The 17,386-nt window shown below is 39.9% G+C and overlaps 1 protein-coding gene across 10 annotated transcripts in view; it reads right to left on the minus strand.

Moving 5' to 3' along the window:
• Nucleotides 1–17,386, minus strand: part of LOC115094350 (zinc finger protein 436-like) — a 100,868-nt gene that overhangs the window by 37,386 nt on the left and 46,096 nt on the right. For all 10 annotated transcript variants that reach the window (XR_003857536.1, XR_003857534.1, XR_003857537.1 and 7 more), the window contains one exon: nt 11,822–11,941. Coding sequence is in view for 3 of the 10 variants with exons in the window: in XM_029607318.1 (XP_029463178.1) it covers nt 11,822–11,941 (120 nt within the window). In the remaining 7 variants the exon portion in view is untranslated. The remainder of the gene's footprint in view (nt 1–11,821; nt 11,942–17,386) is intronic.

A 17,386-nucleotide genomic window follows, 5' to 3' on the forward strand; every position in this document is an offset into this window, starting at 1 on the left:
CCATCGCTGGTCCAGTTTTTTGAAACTCTACCTCTCACAATCAAGAACATCAGTAAACCGAAAATGTTCAAGTGGGCTCTAAAAACGTTTTTATTCAATCAAGCATTTGAGATCGTATGTTTTCCATCCATATATCATTTATTGTCTGATATGGTTTTGTTTTTATAATTTTTGTTTTACTAGTACTATTGTGTATGTGAACTTGTAACCCGCTCTGAACACTTTGGAGGGTGAGGGACATAAATCATTTAAAATAAATAAATAAATATTGTAATAGTTAAATTAGCTATGGAGCAATGGATGAAGAAAGTTGAAGAAATAGCAAAAATATTTAAAAAAAATTTCAGCCCAGTGTTCACTAAAGATGACCCTGGAGGAGGACCATTGCTGATTGGCAAGAGTATCGATGGGGGTGGGGGGTAGATAACACCCCATTTACAGAAGAGAGTACTTAGGAGGAACTAGCAAAACTAAAAATAGACAAGGCCATTGAACTAGATGAGTTGCATCTTAGGATACCAAGGCAGCTCAGCGATATCCTGGTGTGACTACTGAAGGACCTGTTCAATAGATCATTGAAGACAGGAGTGGTCCCACAAGATCTAAGATGGGCAGTTGTGGTCCTGTTTCATAAAAGTGATAGCAGGAAGGAGGCTCCAACTATAGGCTTATTAGTTTTACAATGGTGGTGAGAAAATTAATGGACTCTGTCAAAGGAAAGAATAGTCAACTATCTACAATCTACAGGGTTGCTGGATCTACGGCAATATGGTTTTACCAAAGGATGGTCCTGCCAAACGAATCAGATTGATTTTTTTTGTGATTAGGTGACTAAAGAATTAGATAAAAGATGAGCACAATGGTTTACCTGGATTTCAGCAAAACTTTAGAAAAGTCTAGGAGTGGATCCCAAGGGGCTGGAATGGATTCCAAATTGGTTGATGGACTGATGATAGTGAATAGTGGTAAATGGAACCTACTCTGAAGAGAGAAGAGTCATAAATGGAGTGCATTAAAGATCGGTTCTAGAGCCAGTTCTGTTCAATATCTTTGTGAGCGATATTGCGGAAAGATTAGAAGGACAAGTTTGCCTTTTTACAGATGAAATTAAGATCTGCCACAGAGTAGATACACCTGAAGAAGCAGAGAGAATGAGAAGCAATCTAAGAAAACTCGGAGTGGTCAAAGGTTTGCAGTTGAGATTCAATGCCAAGAAGTGCACAACGGGTCATGCATTTGGGGGACAGAATTCCAAAGGAGCTGTATATGATGGGGGAGGGGAGGGGAGGGGGTAAAAGATTAATATGCACGGACAAGGAAAGAGACCTCGGGATGATAATGTCTGATGATCTGAAAGCAACAGAGCAATGTGCTAAGGCCAGAGAGATGAGGTACATACAGAAAGGCACAAAAAGCAGGAAAAACGAAGTGATAATACCCTTATACAGGTCTTTGGTGAGGCCGCACCTGTAGTAATGTGTTCAGTTCTGGAGACTGTATCTCAAAAAGGAGAGAGAGACAGGATCAAAAAGGAGAGAGAGACAGGAAGGACTCCGCCTACCCGACTAAGCGCCCCGCCAAATTTAGGCGTTATATGTATTCCTCTGTTTCTTTGTTTCATTGCACTATTTAGTTTATTCTGTCATGCTGTCCTTTGCCTCCGGCTAATCTAGCCCCCAAGTTAATACCTCCTTATTATATGTAACTTTCGTCTCTGGTTAAATGGTTGATTAAGTTATACCCCTTGTTACATGTAAACCAATCTGATATAAATTTTATTACATAAGAACATAAGAAAATGCCATACTGGGTCAGACCAAGGGTCCATCAAGCCCAGCATCCTGTTTCCAACAGTGGCCAATCCAGGCCATAAGAACCTGGCAAGTACCCAAAAACTAAGTCTATTCCATGTTACCATTGCTAATGACAGTGGCTATTCTCTAAGTGAACTTAATAGCAGGTAATGGATTTCTCCTCCAAGAACTTATCCAATCCTTTTTTAAACACAGCTATACTAACTGCACTAACCACATCCTCTGGCAACAAATTCCAGAGTTTAATTGTGCGTTGAGTAAAAAAGAACTTTCTCCGATTAGTTTTAAATGTGCCCCATGCTAACTTCATGGAGTGCCCCCTTGTCTTTCTACTATCCAAAAGAGTAAATAACCAATTTACATCTACCCGTTCTAGACCTCTCATGATTTTAAAACACCTCTATCATATCCCCCCTCAGCCGTCTCTTCTCTAAGCTGAACAGCCCTAACCTCTTTAGTCTTTCTTCATAGGGGAGCTGTTCCATTCTATTTATCATTTTGGTAGCCCTTCTCTGTACCTTCTCCATCGTCTTTTTTGAGATGCGGCGACCAGAATTGTACACAGTATTCAAGGTGCGGTCTCACCATGGAGCGATACAGAGGCATGATGACATTTTCCATTTTATTCACCATTCCCTTTCTAATAATTCCCAACATTCTGTTTGCTTTTTTGACTGCCGCAGCACACTGAACTGACGATTTCAATGTGTTATCCACTATGACGCCTAGATCTCTTTCTTGGGTTGTAGCACCTAATATGGAACCCAACATTGTGTAATTATAGCATGGGTTATTTTTCCCTATATGCATTACCTTGCAATTATCCACATTAAATTTCATCTGCCATTTGGATGCCCAATTTTCCAGTCTCACAAAGTCTTCCTGCAATTTATCACAATCTGCTCGTGATTTAACTACTCTGAACAATTTTGTGTCATCTGCAAATCTGATTATCTCACTCGTCGTATTTCTTTCCAGATCATTTATAAATATATTGAAAATAAGGGTCCAAATACAGCTCCCTGAGGCACTCCACTGTCCACTCTCTTCCACTGAGAAAATTGTCCATTTAATCCTGTTTCCTGTCTTTTAGCCAGTTTGCAATCCACGAAAAGACATCGCCACCTATCCCATGACTTTTTACTTTTCCTAGAAGCCTCTCATGAGGAACTTTGTCAAACGCCTTCTGAAAATCCAAGAATACTACATCTGCCGGTTCACCTTTATCCACATGTTTATTAACTCCTTCAAAAAAGTGAAGCAGATTTGTGAGGCAAGACTTGCCCTGGGTAAAGCCATGCTGACTTTGTTCCATTAAACCATGTCTTTCTATATGTTCTGTGATTTTGATGTTTAGAACACTTTCGACTATTTTTCCTGGCACTGAAGTCAGGCTAACTGGTCAGTAGTTTCCCGGATCACCCCTGGAGCCCTTTTTAAATATTGGGGTTACATTTGCTATCCTCCAGTCTTCAGGTACAATGGATGATTTTAATGATAGGTTACAAATTTTTACTAATAGGTCTGAAATTTCATTTTTTAGTTCCTTCAGAACTCTGGGGTGTATACCATCCGGTCCAGGTGATTTACTACTTTTCAGTTTGTCAATCAGGCCTACCACATCTTCTAGGTTCACCATGATTTGATTCAGTCCTCTGAATCATTACCCATGAAAATCTTCTCCATTATGGGTACCTCCCCAACATCCTCTTCAGTAAACACTGAAGCAAAGAAATAATTTAATCTTTCCGCGATGGCCTTATCTTCTCTAAGTGCCCCTTTAACCCCTCGATCATCTAACGGTCCAACTGACTCCCTCACAGGCTTTCTGCTTCGGATATATTTAAAAAAGTTTTTACTGTGAGTTTTTACCTCTACAGCCAACTTCTTTTCAAATTCTCTCTTAGCCTGTCTTATCAATGTCTTACATTTAACTTGCCAACGTTTATGCTTTATCCTATTTTCTTCTGTTGGATCCTTCTTCCAATTTTTGAATGAAGATCTTTTGGCTAAAATAGCTTCTTTCACCTCCCCTTTTAACCATGCTGGTAATCGTTTTGTCTTCTTTCCACCTTTCTTAATGTGTGGAATACATCTAGACTGTGCTTCTAGAATGGTATTTTTTAACAATGACCATGCCTCTTGGACATTTTTTTTTTACTTTTGTAGCTGCTCCTTTCAGTTTTTTTATAACAATTTTTCTCATTTTACCAAAGTTTCCCTTTTGAAAGTTTAGCATGAGAGCCTTGGATTTGCACACTGTTCCTCTTCCAGTCATTAAATCAAATTTGATCATATTATGATCACTATTGCCAAGTGGCCCCACCACTGTTACCTCTCTCACCAAGTCCTGTGCTCCACTGAGAATTAGATCTAAAATTGCTCCCTCTCTAGTCGATTCCTGAACCAATTGCTCCATAAAGCTATCATTTATTCCATCCACGAACGTTATCTCTCTAGCATGTCCCGATGATACATTTACCCAGTCAATATTGGGGTAATTGAAGTCTACAACACCACACGGGCTGGAACTGCACTCTCAATCAATAATCCAAACACGAAAAGTGCAGAATAACTTATTGGATCCAAATATTTTATTTGATGGACATTTCAAATGGCAACTCCACTGTCAAGATTATAGTATAATTCCAAAAGCAGGTAGGGGTCCCACAACACGGACCCCGTGTTTTGCCCACTGTCTGCGTCGGGAGGGACAGCACCGTATAATCACAAAATCTAAAAATAAAATTTCAACATTTAACATGGATCCTAATACATTAGGGTATACAACCGGCAACATCTTCAATAATTCTAAACATGAAACATACCTTGAGACAATTCAGCAACAGGTGAACAGGGAGTGCAAATGCAATATCTTTGGGCCGGCATTTTAACGCCGAACCATATTTTGGCGTGAGTGTTATCAGCCAATCAGAATCCAAGGACGGAAGAGCCAATCAGATCACGGCAGGTAAGTTAGGTAAGGCTAGGTAAGTTAGGTGAAGAAACTCCACTCTAAATCACTGTTCAGACCACTAGGGGTCACTGTGTCAAGAATATAAATCCATTCCTGTTCTCTTTGGATTAATAACTCAGAGTAATTACCACCCCGCAACGGGGGAAGGACCACATCCAGAACAAAAAATTTCAAATCTGATATTTGATGCTGGTGTTGAATCCAATGTTCAACTAAAGGTTCATTTACCCTGCAATTCTTTATATTTGATCTATGTTCTATTATACGAGTCTTAATCATCCGTTTCGTTTTGCCTACATACAGTTTCTTGCATGGACAATAAATCACATACACAACACCAATGGTAGTACAGTCAGATGAACCTCGAAATGTAAAAATCCTAGAAGTAGTGGGATGAATAAACTCAGACATAGTGGATGTCAAAGGGCATACTGTACAGTGGCCACACGGCTTGTGGCCACGTGTATCAGATACGATTACAGGGTTTGATACTGTGTGAACCAACATGTCTTTTAAATTTCTACCTCCAGTATGTAAACCGGAGGGATGAGTGAAAAAAGCGGTCCAGAGATAATGCAAACCAATGCTTTCGTATAAGATTTGAAATGGTTTTGCTCTGTATTGAGAATGGTAAAATACAGTTTACAGATAAGATATTGCATTTGCACTCCCTGTTCACCTATTGCTGAATTGTCTCAAGGTATGTTTCATGTTTAGAATTATTGAAGATGTTGCCGGTTGTATACCCTAATGTATTAGGATCCATGTTAAATGTTGAAATTTTATTTTTAGATTTTGTGATTATACGGTGCTGTCCCTCCCGACGCAGCCAGTGGGCGAAACACGGGGTCCGTGTTGGGGGACCCCTAACTGCTTTTGGAATTATACTACAATCTTGACAGTGGAGTTGCCATTTGAAATGTCCATCAAATAAAATATTTGGATCCAATAAGTTATTCTGCACTTTTCGTGTTTGGGTAATTGAAGTCTCCCATTATTACCGCACTACCAATTTGGTTAGCTTCCCTAATTTCTCTTAGCATTTCACTGTCCGTCTCACCATCCTGACAAGGTGGACGGTAGTATACTCCTATCACTATAGACTTCCCCGACACACAAGGGATTTCTACCCATAAAGATTCAATTTTGTATTTAGTCTCATGCAGGATGTTTATCCTGTTGGACTCTATGCCATCCCGGACATAAAGTGCCACACCTGCTCCCAGGTGCTCCTCTCTGTCATTGCGATATAATTTGTACCCCGGTATAGCACTGTCCCATTGGTTATCCTCTTTCCACCATGTCTCTGCCAATTAAGTCTGTGTCATCATTCACTGCTCTACATTCTAATTCTCCCATCTTACTTCTTAGACTTCTGGCATTAGCATACAAACATTTCAAAGTTTGTTTTTTGTTTGTATTTTCATTCTGCTTTTTAATTGATAGGGATAAGTTAGAATGTTTTAGCTCAGGTGAGTTTTTAGTTACAGGCACTTGGACTACTTTTCTAATTATTGGAACCTCACTGTCGGGATTCATGAAGGTCGGTATATAAAAGTGTTAAATAAAATAAAAAAATGGAAACCGTTTATGGAAAAGCAACCACAACGGTATGGAGTATACATCAAAAGCCATAAGAGACCGAATAACCTGAATATGCATACCCTGGAGGAGATGGGGGAGATATGATATAGACTTTTAAATACCTGAAATGAATTAATGGTGCACAGGAATCAAACTTTTCCAATGGAAAGAAACCCGTAGACTAGGAATCATTATATGAAACTTTGAGTGGGTAGACTCAGAAACAATCCGGAAATATTTCTTAAGAACATAAGAAATTGCCATGCTGGGTCAGATCAAGCATCCATCAAGCACAGCATCCTGTTTCCAACAGAGGCCAAACCAGGCCACAAGGACCTGGCAATTACCCAAACACTAAGAAGATCCCATGCTACTGATGCAATTAATAGCAATGGCTATCTCTAACTAAACTTGATTAATAGCCATTAATGGACTTCTCCTCCAAGAACTTATCTAACCCTTTTTTGAACCCAGCTACACTAACTACACTAACCACATCCTCTGGCAACAAATTCCAGAGCTTAATTGTGTGCTGAGTGAAAAAGAATTTTCTCCGATTAGTTTTAAATGTGCTACTTACTAACTTCATGGAGTGCCCCTAGTCCTTGTATTATCCAAAAGAGTAAATAATCAATTCAATCTAACCGTTCTACAACTCTCATGATTTTAAAGTCCTCTATCATATCTCCCCTTAGCCGTCTCTTCTCCAAGTTGAACAGCCTAACCTCTTTAGCCTTCCTCATAGCGGAGCTGTTCCATCCCATTTATCATTTTGGTCGCCCTTCTTTGTACCTTCCCCAGTGCAACTATATCTTTTTCGAGATGCGGTGACCAGAATTGTACATAGTACTTAAGGTGTGGTCTCACCATGGAGCGATACAGAGGCATTATGACATTTTCCATTTTATTCACCATTCCTTTCCTAATAATTCCTAATATTCTGGTTTTATTTGACTGCTGCAGCACACTGAGCCAACAATTTCAATGTATTATCCACTATGATGCCTAGATCTTTTTCTTGGGTGGTAACTCTTAATATGGAACCTAACATCGTGTAACTACAGCATGGGTTATTTTTCCCTATATGCATCTCCTTGCACTTGTCCACATTAAATTTCATTTGTCATTTGGATGCCCAATCTTCTGCAATTTATCATAATCCGCTTGTGATTTACCTATTCTGAACAATTTTGTTTCATCTGAAAATTTGATTACCTCACTCGAATTCCTTTACAGATCATTTATAAATTTATTGAAAAGCACCAGTCCAAGTACAGATCCCTGAGGCACTCCACCTTTTACCCTTTTCCACTGAGAAAATTGACTATTTAATCCTACTCTCCATTTCCTGTCTTTTAACCTCCTATTCCATGGCCTTTTAATTTTCTTAGAAGTCTCTCATGAGAGACTTTGTCAAATGCCTTCCAAAAATCCAAACTCACTACATCTACTGGGTCACCTTTATCCACGTTTAGTAACCCTTTCAAAAAAAATGAAGCCAATTTCTGAGGCAAGACTTCCCTTGGATAAATCCATGCTGTGTTCCTTTAAAGCATGTCTTTCTATATGCTCTGGGATTTTGATCTTTAGAATAGTTTCCACTATTTTTCCTGGCACTGAAGTCAGGCTCACTGGTCTACAGTTTCCTGGATCGCCCTTTTAGATAATCTAATGACTAACTCACATGGAGCACACATATGGAGGGGCAAGATATAATTATAACTAAATAAATACTAGGTTTGGAGGAGGAAGAGATAGGGAAATGCTGGGAATAGGGAGAGAAAAAAAAAAAAAAAAAACCAGAAAAGCAGGGAGTGGGCTACCTTAGTCATCTGCTCTCCACTATTTATTTATTTTTATTTTAAGTCTTTTCTATACCGTCGTTTGGTGGGGACCATCACAACGGTTTACATTAAGGCATATACAAGTAGTGATACTACCATTTGTACATTTACATAGGTGCCATAAGGTCCTGTAACATAGTTTGTTATCAAAGTTAGTTGTAAATATAATTAATCATGTCCATGTCTTTCATTCTCAGTTTTAATTACAGAGCTGATTTTACAAATGTAACTTATCCATTAATAATGGTGTGCTATATCTTAAAAAACTACACACTTAGTGAATTTCTGCAGTGTGTATGGTTGTTTAATTGTTCGTGCTTTGCCCATCCCTGGCTTCTATTCTCCCTTCTCTTGCTGGAAGGCTTGTTTAAATAGCCAGGTTTTCAAGCTTTTTCTAAAGGTTTTGCTGTCTTTTTGTAGTCTTAAATCCAAGGGCATGGAGTTCCATATTATGGGTCGTGCCAATGATATGCCCTCTCTCTTACTTGTGTTAGTCTTGCTGTTTTGACTGATGGTATTGTCAGGAGGGCTTTGTTTGCTGACCTTAGGTTTCTGTTAGGGACATGTACTCGGAGGGCTGTATTTAACCAGTCTGCGTTTTCATTATGTATTAATTTATGTATGGTGCACAATGTTTTGTAATGGATTCTTTGTTCGATCGGAAGCCAGTGTAGTTCAATCAGTGTTTCCGTGATATGTTCTCTTTTGTTTTTGCCGGTTAAAACTCTTGCTGCTGTGTTTTGCAAAACTTGCAGTGGTCTTAGTGAGGTGTATGGTAGGCCTAGTAGAAGTGCATTACAATAATCAGTGCTTGCAGATATCAACGCTTGTAGCACTGATCGAAAGTTAGCAGTTGTTAGGAGTGGTTTTAGTCTTCTGAGGACCAGGAGTTTGGCGTATCCTTCCTTTACTTTCAGAGATATGTGTTGTTTTAAGCTTAGTTCAGTGTCAATTATTACTCCTAGGTTCTGTACTTTTTCTGCAAGTAGTATTTGTTGGTTGTTTTTGAGTGTGATTGGGCTTTGTTTAATTTCCGTATTTTTTCATTCTAAGTGTAGGAATTCTGTTTTCTCTATATTGATTATTAATTCCATTTGGTTTAGCAGCTGTTTGATGATATCTAGATACATGTTGGCAATGCTTAAAGTTTTCTCAATTGTGTCGACAATGGGTAGAATTAATTGTATATCGTCAGCGTATATATAGTGTGTGATTCCTAGACCAGCTAGTAGGTGGCATAGTGGTAGCAGGTATATGTTGAAAAGTGTGGCTGAAAGGGCAGATCCTTGTGGTACTCCTGTTTGAAGGTTTATTCTTTTTGATGTTGTGTCTTTAATTTGTACTTGATAATATCTGTTACTGAGATATGATCTAAACCAGTTGATTGTTTTGTTGTTTAGACCTACCGGTATTTCTTCTAGTCTATTTAAAAGTATGTCATGATTTACTGTGTCAAAGGCTGCTGACAGGTCGAGCATCACTAGAATGTTATGTTTGCCGTTATCGAAACCTCTCATAATGTTATCTGTCAGTGCCAGCAGAAGTGTGTCTGTGCTATAGTGTTTTCGAAACCCATGTTGTGAAGGATATAGTATGTTGTTGTTCTCTAGTTGCTTTTGTATGGCTTTTTCTATTAGTTTTGCAATTAAGGGTAGGTTTGATACTGGTCTGTAGTTACTCAGGTCCATTGGGTCACTGTTTTTCTTTTTTTTAAATTGGCTAGCACTAGCACAGGAACTAGAAATTGAGGGTGCACAAAGAACAATTTTGATCTGGCAGTTTCCTCCTACTCCCAGCAGGAACTGATCTTTGTGCGCGCTATGTTATCATAGACCTTTACTCCAGGGCTTCCCAAAAATTTAGCTAATGTGATCCCATTTCAGTACTTGAAAGTTACAACAGATCCGAGTGTAGCACAATTACGTACAAGGATCCTTAAACTTCAAAGTGACAGGTGCCAAGCAACGCAATTGTTTGATAGGCAGTCGTGTAGAAGTGGAAAAAACGTCAGTCCCCTGCCACTCCAGCTGCGTCGGGAGGGATAAGAGCTGAAAGCTAATAAAACTATATAACAAAAAATTGGCACAGATTGGCATCTCTGGATAACCTGTGCATGAGTAAAACAGTTCAGAATACTACACATCCAAGCTTCTATTTATCTTCCCTGCAGACTTTCCTGATTTTTTGAAGCTTTTAATTAATATTCGTTAGATCCTGGTGACATCGTGTAGTATTCTGAGCTTTTTTTTTTTCACTCTTGCACGTTATCCAGAGATGCCGAGTTTTGCCAACTTTTTTGTTATATGGTTTTATTAGCTTTCGGCTCTTGTCCTTCCCGACGTAGCTGGAGTGACGAAACACAGTCTGTGTTGAGGGACTGTTGTCGGTTCCACTTCTGCACACTGCCTAAATTGTGTTGCTTGGCACCTATCACATTGACTGAAGCCTCATTTAAAGTTTAAAAGGATCCTTATAAGTAATGCGCTACACTCGGATCTATTGTGATGGCTCCAGTATGTGTACCGCTTCTCTTCTCCACTTTTAATTTTGCTGAGTACTTGAAAATTCACATGACTCCAGATGGCGACCAAAACAAATTAGCAGGGGGAGCATTCCCACTCCAACAATCATTGCTCTCACTGTCCCTGCACTCCAGCTAATCCCCTCTCACCCCCAAACCGTTCTTATAACCCTCTCAGGTGATCCTATTATCTTCTCCTCACACCCCCATTGATTTCCTCCTTGCTCTCATCCCATTCTCCATTCTCTCACCCTCCTTCCCTCAAATCCCCAAGCTGATCCCCCTAACCCACCAGCTCCTCAAACATCCCCCAGTCAGTCTTCTGCAATTCTCCCTCCAGAGACAATCCCCTCCCCAACACCCTTTCCAGCTGATCCCCCTCCTAAAGCCCCTGCCAGCTAATCAAACTCCTCCTGCTTCTGATCCCTCCATTCTAACAGCCCCTTGGCCAGGGGCAGCAGCAACATTTTCCTTTGGGCTCTGGACAAAGGTGAAGGATAACTGGTTGGAAAAGAGGGCAGGCTGATGACAGGGGCAACATTTCTTTTCTTGGGTAGGTTCAGTGGCGAGTGAGGAGAGAAGAAGTGCCAATCTCTACCAACCCGTGCACATTCAACTCTCCCCTATTTTATGGCTGGTTTCGAGCCTGATTGTGATCTGTAAGCATTATAATAAAAGTCATTACAGAGCTTCTGAACCATTATTGTAAGCTCATAAATCCTGCAGGGGCCTCCAACCTTTCCTCATGCAAAGGTTCTCGTTGCCACAGAAACTCATATAAGGGTGGGGCCATTGACCCCATACAGACTTTCATTACTAATGCTGCTGCTGGTGCCTAAAGAATGCTATCATCTGAGCCACTTGTGACTCCATTTGTGGTCACGCCCCACAGTTTGGGAAGCCTTGCTTTATTTACAACCATTCAGGGCTTTTCCCATTTTCAACACACACCATGAGTCTGGCCACTAGATGGAATCATTGTGTGATCATGGAGACTGCATTATCTCCAGCCCCAGTTTATACATATTTTTACATACTCCCAAAAGAGGAGGAACTGGGTCCCTGTTCATCTGCACATCACCTGTGGTGGGGCTGTGAATACTTTCCCTTCCATCCAAATCATGGTCATCGCTATCGCTGGAGTCTGGTGCATCCACTTCCTTAATCCATAATGACATGTCAGGATTGAAAACAGACCCACCTGAAAAGAGTAAAACAGTTTTCAAATATTGAGTCCACACTATGATAAGGCACTTGACAAAGCACTTGAAAACTTACTGTCACTGTTACAGGAAACATGTTTTGAATTTCTGGAGGCATTTAAAAATATTTCACTACTTGCCATTCTACAAAAGTGTCCAAAGTGAGGTACAGGGTTAAAATAATCCAACAATACATTGACCAAGAAACCACTCTTCTTAGATGGGGCAGGATTTGTTTTTTGCAAAAACCAAAACTTTCTCCTTATGCTTTCTTCCTTTTTAAAATCTCTTTAGTTTTAAAAAGAACACAAACTTCTTTGCTTAACATCTGCGTAACCACAGCTGATAACTTACTCGAGCTGTTCTGCAACCATATTTATCCTCAGCTATAGAGCACTGCAGTGATACAGTTTAAAGAGTGAGGAATCCCAATCTGTCATCTAACCACCGCTGGAAATCTTTGCAGTGAAGTGAAAACAATACAAATCTGCCCAGTACCTGGCTGCCTCCCTGTGTGTTATATTGGTATTCGTTAGTGATCTCTCAACACAACTACATACTGTATTACTATGCCAAGAGGCAAATGTTTTAACAGTCCAAAACCATTTCTTGAGCTACATGACCTGTGGCTTTTTTTTTTTTTTTTTTTAAACAGACTAACGTATTTCCTGACCCTCCCCCAACATACCCTATTATGAAATCACACTTTTCAACTAGCCCTCACAAAAAAAGGCAGTCATCTCCAAAAAAGGCAGTCATCACCAGCCACCAAGCTATCTACATTCCTAATAATCGAATCACCAACTATGACGGCCAACCTAACCCTTCCCTCCGGGGCAATAGGCCTTGGGGAGATATCCTCAGTGCGAAAGGACAATGCATCACCTGGAGAGCAGGTCCTTGCTACAGGATCCTTTCCTGCTGCACCTGGTTGGTGCTCTCCCATCATGAGACCTTCTTCCTCCAAGGCAGCACCAGGGCTGCCAGTCTGAAGTTGGGGCTTGACTACTATGTCCCTGAAGGTCTCATCTATATACCTTTCTGTCTGCCTCAGCTCCTCCAGGTCTGCCACTCTAGCCTCCAGAGATCGGACTCGTTCTCTGAGAGCCAGGAGCTCTTTGCATCGCATGCACATGTACAACTTCCTCACCGGTGGGTAAAAAATCATACATGTGACACTATGCAAAAGACTGGGAAGCCCCCCTCTTGCTGCTGGACTGCTGTCTTCATCTCAATTTTGATCAGTTCCTAGTTAAGTTTTAGGTTGCTATGGGAGTAGGAATGTGTCTAACGTCCTTTAAATGTATTAGTGAATTTACTATGTGTTGGGGAGGTACCCATAATGGAGAAGGTTTTCATGGGTAAGGATTCAGATCGACTGAATCAAATCACGGTGAACCTAGAAGATGTGGTAGGCTTGATTGACAAACTGAAGAGTAGTAAATCACCTGGACCGGATGTTCTGGTCCAGGTGATTTACAGAACCCCAGAGTTCTGAAGGAACTAAAAAATGAAATTTCAGACCTATTAGTAAAAATTTGTAACCTGTCATTAAAATCATCCATTGTACCTGAAGACTGGAGGATAGCAAATGTAACCCCAATATTTAAAAAGGGCTCCAGGGGTGATCCGGGAAACTACAGACCGGTTAGCCTGACGTCAGTGCCAGGAAAAATAGTGGAAAGTGTTCTAAACATCAAAATCACAGAACATATAGAAAGACATGGTTTAATGGAACAAAGTCAGCATGGCTTTACCCAGGGCAAGTCTTGCCTCACAAATCTGCTTCACTTTTTTGAAGGAGTTAATAAACACGTGGATAAAGGTGAACCGGTAGATGTAGTATACTTGGATTTTCAGAAGGCGTTTGACAAAGTTCCTCGTGAGAGGCTTCTAGGAAAAGTAAAAAGTCATGGGATAGGTGGTGATGTCCTTTCGTGGATTGCAAACTGGCTAAAAGACAGGAAACAGAGAGTAGGATTAAATGGACAATTTTCTCAGTGGAAGAGAGTGGACAGTGGAGTGCCTCAGGGATCTGTATTGGGACCCTTACTTTTCAATATATTTATAAATGATCTGGAAAGAAATACGACGAGTGAGATAATCAAATTTACAGATGAGACAAAATTGTTCACAGTAGTTAAATCAAAAGCAGATTGTGATAAATTGCAGGAAGACCTTGTGAGACTGGAAAATTGGGCATCCAAATGGCAGATGAAATTTAATGTGGATAAGTGCAAGGTGATGCATATAGGGAAAAATAACCCATGTTATAATTACACAATGTTGGGTTCCATATTAGGTGCTACAACCCAAGAAAGAGATCTAGGCGTCATAGTGGATAACACATTGAAATAGTCAGTTCAGTGTGCTGCGGCAGTCAAAAAAGCAAACAGAATGTTGGGAATTATTAGAAAGGGAATGGTGAATAAAACGGAAAATGTCATAATGCCTCTGTATCGCTCCATGGTGAGACCGCACCTTGAATACTGTGTACAATTCTGGTCGCTGCATCTCAAAAAAGATATAATTGCGATGGAGAAGGTAGAGAGAAGGGCTACCAAAATGATAAGGGGAATGGAACAGCTCCCCTATGAGGAAAGACTAAAGAGGTTAAGACTTTTCAGCTTGGAGAAGAGATGGCTGAGGGGGGATATGATAGAGATGTTTAAAATTATGAGAGGTCTAGAACGGGTAGATGTAAATCGGTTATTTACTCTTTTGGATAGTAGAAAGACTAGGGGGCACTCCATGAAGTTAGCATGGGGCACATTTAAAACTAATCAGAGAAAGTTCTTTTTTACTCAACGCACAATTAAACTCTGGAATTTATTGCCAGAGGATGTGGTTAGTGCAGTTAGTATAGCGGTGTTTAAAAAAGGATTGATAAGTTCTTGGAGGAGAAGTCCATTACCTGCTATTAAGTTCACTTAGAGAATAGCCACTGCCATTAGCAATGGTTACATGGAAGAGACAGTTTTTGGGTACTTGCTAGGTTCTTATGACCTGGATTGGTCACTGTTGGAAACAGGATGCTGGGCTTGATGGACCCTTGGTCTGACCCAGTATGGCATTTTCTTATGTTCTTAAATATCGACAATTATCTTTATAAGTATCAACCTATTAAATATCGATGCATGAAGTCTTAGTTCAGTTTTATTCACACAACACTCCAGCGCCCTTTCACATACACCATTATAAATTCTCATCTCTTCCTTAGAGATCTCCTGTATTTATCCTATGCTTTCTTGAATTCAGATACTGTTTTTGTCTTTACCACCGCCACTGGGAGGCCATTCCATGCATCTACCACCCTCTCTGTAATTAATTATTTCTTAAGATTAGTCCTGAGTATAATACCCCCCCCTTTCAACCTCATCGTTTGACCCATTGTTCTAGAGTCTCCTTTCCATTGAAAGAGGGTCACACCTCCTTTGCATAGAAACCTTTGAGACATTTGAATGTCTCTACCATATTTCCCCTCTCTCGCCTTCTCTCTAGTGTATGCATATTTAGATCTTTAAATTTATCCCCATATGCTTTAGAATGAAGACCACTGACCATTTTAGCAGCCTCCCTCTGGCTTGACTCCATCCTGTCTCTATCCTTTTGAAGGTACGGTCTCCAGAACTGTACACAGTATTCCAAGCAAGGTCTCACCAGGGACCTATACAGGGGCAATATCGCCTCCTTTTTTCTGCTGGGTATTCTTTTCTCTATGCAGCTAAGCATCTTTCTGGCTTTTATAGTCAATTTATCCACCTATTTGGCCAACTTAAGATCATGAGATACAATTACCCCCAGATCCCGCTCTTCCTTTGTGCTTAGAAGATTTTCACTTCCAATACTGGACCTTTCCCTTGGGTTTTTGCATCCTAAATGCATTACTCTGTGACATGAAGGAAATTAAATTCTTATTTTTAATGATTTCTCGGCAAAAGTTGCTACAAAGATGACAGACATGGCACCAATATGTGTGGTACTCACCTAGAAAAAGAGTGCAATTAGCTTTCACGTACCCAGCAAACTGCTCAATGGCCAGAATGACACTTTTGAAAAAACTTCTCATGGTTAAACATTCGTGAAAGAACATATTGGTTGACATACTAATTTTTACATTTATGCACCAATTTGAAGGTGCAAAGGAGGAAACATTTGTTGTACAATTGTTCTTGGCTTCTTATGTGTTCAGTTTTAGAGTCTAAAGAAGTTTCACACAATGTTTGCATTTGAAACAGTTGAACTCATTAGAAAAGGACTAGCAAATTTTATAAAGTACATTATACAACAGTGAAGGAAGGCGGGATTCGTCACTGTACTTCCAGTTTGTAGAAACCAATCCTTATAAATGCTATCTTGTACAGCAGTTTCTTGTTGATATAAGGAGGACTGATTAACACATGTGTGGCGACATGGTTGTTTTTTCTTAAAGAGATTTTACAGAAACAATGCTTAAAAGATATTTGGCAAAACATTAGTTTTACATATGAAAACAAAGGAAGACTGAGCCAAGCTTCAGGATATTGTGCTGTGGTCTAAAACACAGCTAGACTTTTACTATCACTGGTACCAGAAAGTTCCATGGTGCTTTGATGCAGATTTTTGATTTTTATTTTGGAATGGGACATACTTTGGTTGACTTTGAGACTTCTGGTAATATTTCATTTAAAAATTCTTGTGGGATATTTTGTAAATGTAACATGTAGTGCTGTACAGTCTGTTTGGAGAGCGTGGGGTGATCTGTATACTTGTCATCTAAAATAGGTGATGGTATATGAAGTTATGAGTATTTTTTTTATTTGAATAGTTAAGGAAAAATTTGGTGTACATTTGGAAAAAGTGATGGAACCTGGTTGTAAGGTTCTGAAAGAATGGAGTAAGTGAAGCTTGATGTGGCAGGCTCTGAATGCAGATTAAAAGTCTAGCTTGAGGGTGAAAAGCTGATGAAGTGAAAGTGATTTCCAGACAGCTGTAGGGGGCTTGGAAAAAAGAGGGATATGGGGAGAGAAAGAGGTTGGTGGGTAGGGTAGCTTGAAGGGAGGAGGGAGATGAGATTCTTTTCTACTGGCTGGCATGTTTGGTTGGACACATTTATGCTGAGTTGGTGCCTAAGCTGGGGGGGGGTGCTGACCTTGGAAAACATACAAATGATATAATGATTATGGGATTTCTAGATGCAGGTTAATAAAATAATTACTTGGAATGTTTCTGGTATAGGACCTCCTAATAAACGTACACAGATTCCAGCATCCTTGAAAAGACATAAGGCAAGTATTTTTTATTACAAGAAATCCAACTCTGTGACAAAGAACCCAACTTATGCAGAGAATGGGTAGGTAAGTGTTATTTTGCATCAACTCCAAGACAAGGTGGAGTTGCAATTCTTGCACACAAATCAGTTTCTGTAGAGAAGAAAATTATTAAGGATATGAAGGGTAGGTATG

The sequence above is a fragment of the Rhinatrema bivittatum genome, chromosome 6 (assembly GCF_901001135.1).
Source record: "Rhinatrema bivittatum chromosome 6, aRhiBiv1.1, whole genome shotgun sequence".
NCBI classification, from domain to species: domain Eukaryota; kingdom Metazoa; phylum Chordata; class Amphibia; order Gymnophiona; family Rhinatrematidae; genus Rhinatrema; species Rhinatrema bivittatum.